The following is a 2,815-nucleotide window of genomic DNA, read 5'->3' as shown; positions in this document are numbered from 1 at the left end:
CCCAGCCAGGACTCCCCCAACCACTCCCTGCAACTGAAATGGCCCCAAGAGCCACCGAAACCCCTTCCCATCTCCCCCAAGACCCACCCAAATTCTCTCCAAGCCACACGGCTCTGCCAACACCCCAAAACTCCCTCACAGACCCTGCCAAACCCCTTCCCAGCACCACAAATGCACCCAAGAGCCACAAAAGCTCCTCCCAGTCCTCCCAGGAGCCACTAAAACCCCTCCCAGCCCCCATGGCACTGACCAGGACAGGCTGGTGGACAGGAACATCCCCAGCCGGGAGCAGCTCAGGCACTTCAGCAGCGATTTGGGCACTTTGTGGGGGACACCCTGGATGGGCAGACCCAGGCCAGGGACTGGGACAGACAACCGGAATTCCTGGAGAGCAGATGGGCTCAGGCGGAAACGTTCTGCCGGAACAACTCTAATCATGGCCCCATCTGCCTGGTTGGGCTGCTCCACAACACCCAAATCCTCCCAAAAAATCCTGTGAACCAACCCCAAATTCACCCCCAAATCCCAGTAAAATGGTGCAGCTTCAGATCTCTTTAATTTTTTTACTTTTACCTCAGTTCTGGGTGTTTCAGTGGGATAGACATGGAAATTACTTAGGTTGGAAAAGATGTCCAAGATCATCCAGCATTGCTTGATGCCACGAGAAGAAACAACTGGACAGACCAGGTGACATTTTTTAGGGTGTAAAGTTAAAAAATCACCTCTTCCCAATGAATTTCCAATGTCGATCTGAGTCCCAATGGATGTTCCTGCCCCTGCCTTCGTCCAGGTGCCTACGGGGTGTGGAGGGCTGGGAGCCCTTGCCACAAGAGCCTCTGCTCTCCCTTGGAGAAGAGAGGCCTGAGGGCAAGACAATCTTCCCCAGAGATAAGCAACCTTCCTCTAGGTCGTGGTGACAAAGTGAACCACCCCCAGTATGCCTTGTTTCTATATGGTAATACCCAGTACCCAGTTGGCTAGTTGGTTTCTACCCCACCCCCTGCCTACCCCATATAACCTCTGCCCCCTAGCCCTGATGTAGGGAGGCTTGTCCCTGGCCTTCCCTTCACAGGGACTGCTGGACAACAAAGGCTACCTCTGTGGAACTGCTATACATGGCTCCTGTCTCTCTATCCCCGAGTTTGCCTTGGGTGATTTTACAAAGAGCTGAATCACAAGAGCTGGAATCACTTGTAGCTGAGAAATTGCTACACTTGCTGAAATCACTTGTTGCCCAGGGAAGGCGGCCACTGCCCCTGGAAGAGTTGTTCCTTGCAGGACAGTCTTTCTAGGAAGGTCGTGGCACACCGGGTTGTTCATCCCTGGCCTCCTTTGGAAGAAACAACAGGAGGAGGATCCAGGAGGATCTAGAGACCACCAGCCAGGCGTTTTCCCAACATGGATCACCGGCAATGTGGGTCACCAGGGCTCTTCCCAATTTGGGTTCCCTGATGAAGGATGAAGTTGGAGCAGCAGGAAAAGCTCCTCCCGCAGTCAGGGCACTCACAGGGCTTTGCTTACCAGTGCCGCCGTTGGTGTTGGGTCAAGGCTGAGCTATGCCTGAAGCTCTTCCCACACTCAGGACATTCATAGGGCCTCTCCCCGGTGTGGATGCGCCGGTGGATGATGAGGTGGGAATTGTCCTTGAAGCCCTTCCTGCAGTCGGGGCAGCGGAAGGGTCTCTCCTCTGTGTGTATACGCTGATGCTTGAGGAGATCTGAGCTGGTCTGAAACCTCTTCCCACACTCGGGACACTCATAGGGCCTCTCCCCAGTGTGGATCTTCTGGTGGGAGGTCAGGTGGGAGCTCCGGCTGAAGCTCTGCCCACATTCCAAGCAGTCATAGGGCCGTTCCCCGGTGTGGATGCGATGATGGATGATCAGGCCAGAACTGTCTCTGAAGCCCTTCCCACATTCGGGACACTCGTAGGGCCTCTCCCCAGTGTGGATCATCTGGTGATGGATCAGGCGGGATCTCCAGCTGAAGCTCTTCCCACATTCCAAGCACTTGTGGGGCTTCTCCCTGGTTTGAAGCTGGTCATGGACCACCAGGTCCGAGCTCAGTTTGGCTCTCTGGGCACCTTCCCAGCACAGGGTGGGTCTTTCCTCCTCACAGCTCTCTGGGCTGCGTTTGCAGCCCCTCCTCCCACCGGATCTCTGGGGCTTTTCCTCCCCGTTGGATTCCTGCGCCATGGAGCCGCTCAAAACGGCCTCTTCCACCAGGTTCTGCTGCGGGGATTTGTCCTCCCTGGGCGCCATCCTCAGCTCCTTGTCTGGGGGAGGAAGGACAAGGAGAGGATGGGATTTGCCTCCGTGCCACAGGGAAGGGCAAGGAGATCTCCCCAGTCCGTCCCCGGTAGGACGGCGTCGGCAGTGGGGTTGTCCTGCAGCTGGGGGCGATGCTGGGCTGGGAGATGGGGAGCAGGAGAGAGGGGGAAACGGGCAGGGACTTCCTCCTCACCTGCCTGGGTGTCCTGGGGCATCTTCCTCTTCCTCACAGCCTCCTCCTCCCTTTGGCAAAGGTTTGGGAATGGGAAATCCTGGTTTGGGGAAAAACAAGGCGTGAGCACATTGAGTTTGAATGTCCTCCTGCTCAAGTCCATCTCTACAAGTCACAGGCATCTGGGGTCCAGAAAAACCTCCCAAACACCAAGATTCAGCCCTGAAAAAGCCTCACAGGAGTTCCCTGTCTCCGGTCTCTCCCCTTTGGTGTTTGGGGGTTCCCCCCTGTCCCAGCTGCTGGGGTCGCGCTTGTATTGGGGTCCCCCATCTACTTGGTCCCCGCCCTCCCCAGGCTGCTGGGAGTCCAGGAATCT

At 56.4% G+C, this 2,815-nt stretch overlaps 1 protein-coding gene across 1 annotated transcript in view; it reads right to left on the bottom strand.

Moving 5' to 3' along the window:
- LOC108444753 (zinc finger protein 3-like) overlaps window positions 1–2,617 on the bottom strand; it is a 24,920-nt gene extending 22,303 nt beyond the window's left edge. The window contains exons 1-2 of the mRNA XM_017726454.1: window positions 2,461–2,617; window positions 1,376–2,272 (exon numbers count right to left, since the gene is read on the bottom strand). Of these exons, the coding sequence (XP_017581943.1) occupies window positions 1,518–2,272; window positions 2,461–2,602 (897 nt within the window). The 5' untranslated portion in view covers window positions 2,603–2,617 and the 3' untranslated portion in view covers window positions 1,376–1,517. The remainder of the gene's footprint in view (window positions 1–1,375; window positions 2,273–2,460) is intronic.
- Window positions 2,618–2,815: the final 198 nt, after the last annotated feature.

Source organism: Corvus brachyrhynchos, unplaced genomic scaffold, assembly GCF_000691975.1.
Source record: "Corvus brachyrhynchos isolate BGI_N302 unplaced genomic scaffold, ASM69197v1 scaffold530, whole genome shotgun sequence".
NCBI classification, from domain to species: Eukaryota; Metazoa; Chordata; class Aves; order Passeriformes; family Corvidae; genus Corvus; species Corvus brachyrhynchos.
This window is presented reverse-complemented; position numbering and strand designations above follow the sequence as displayed.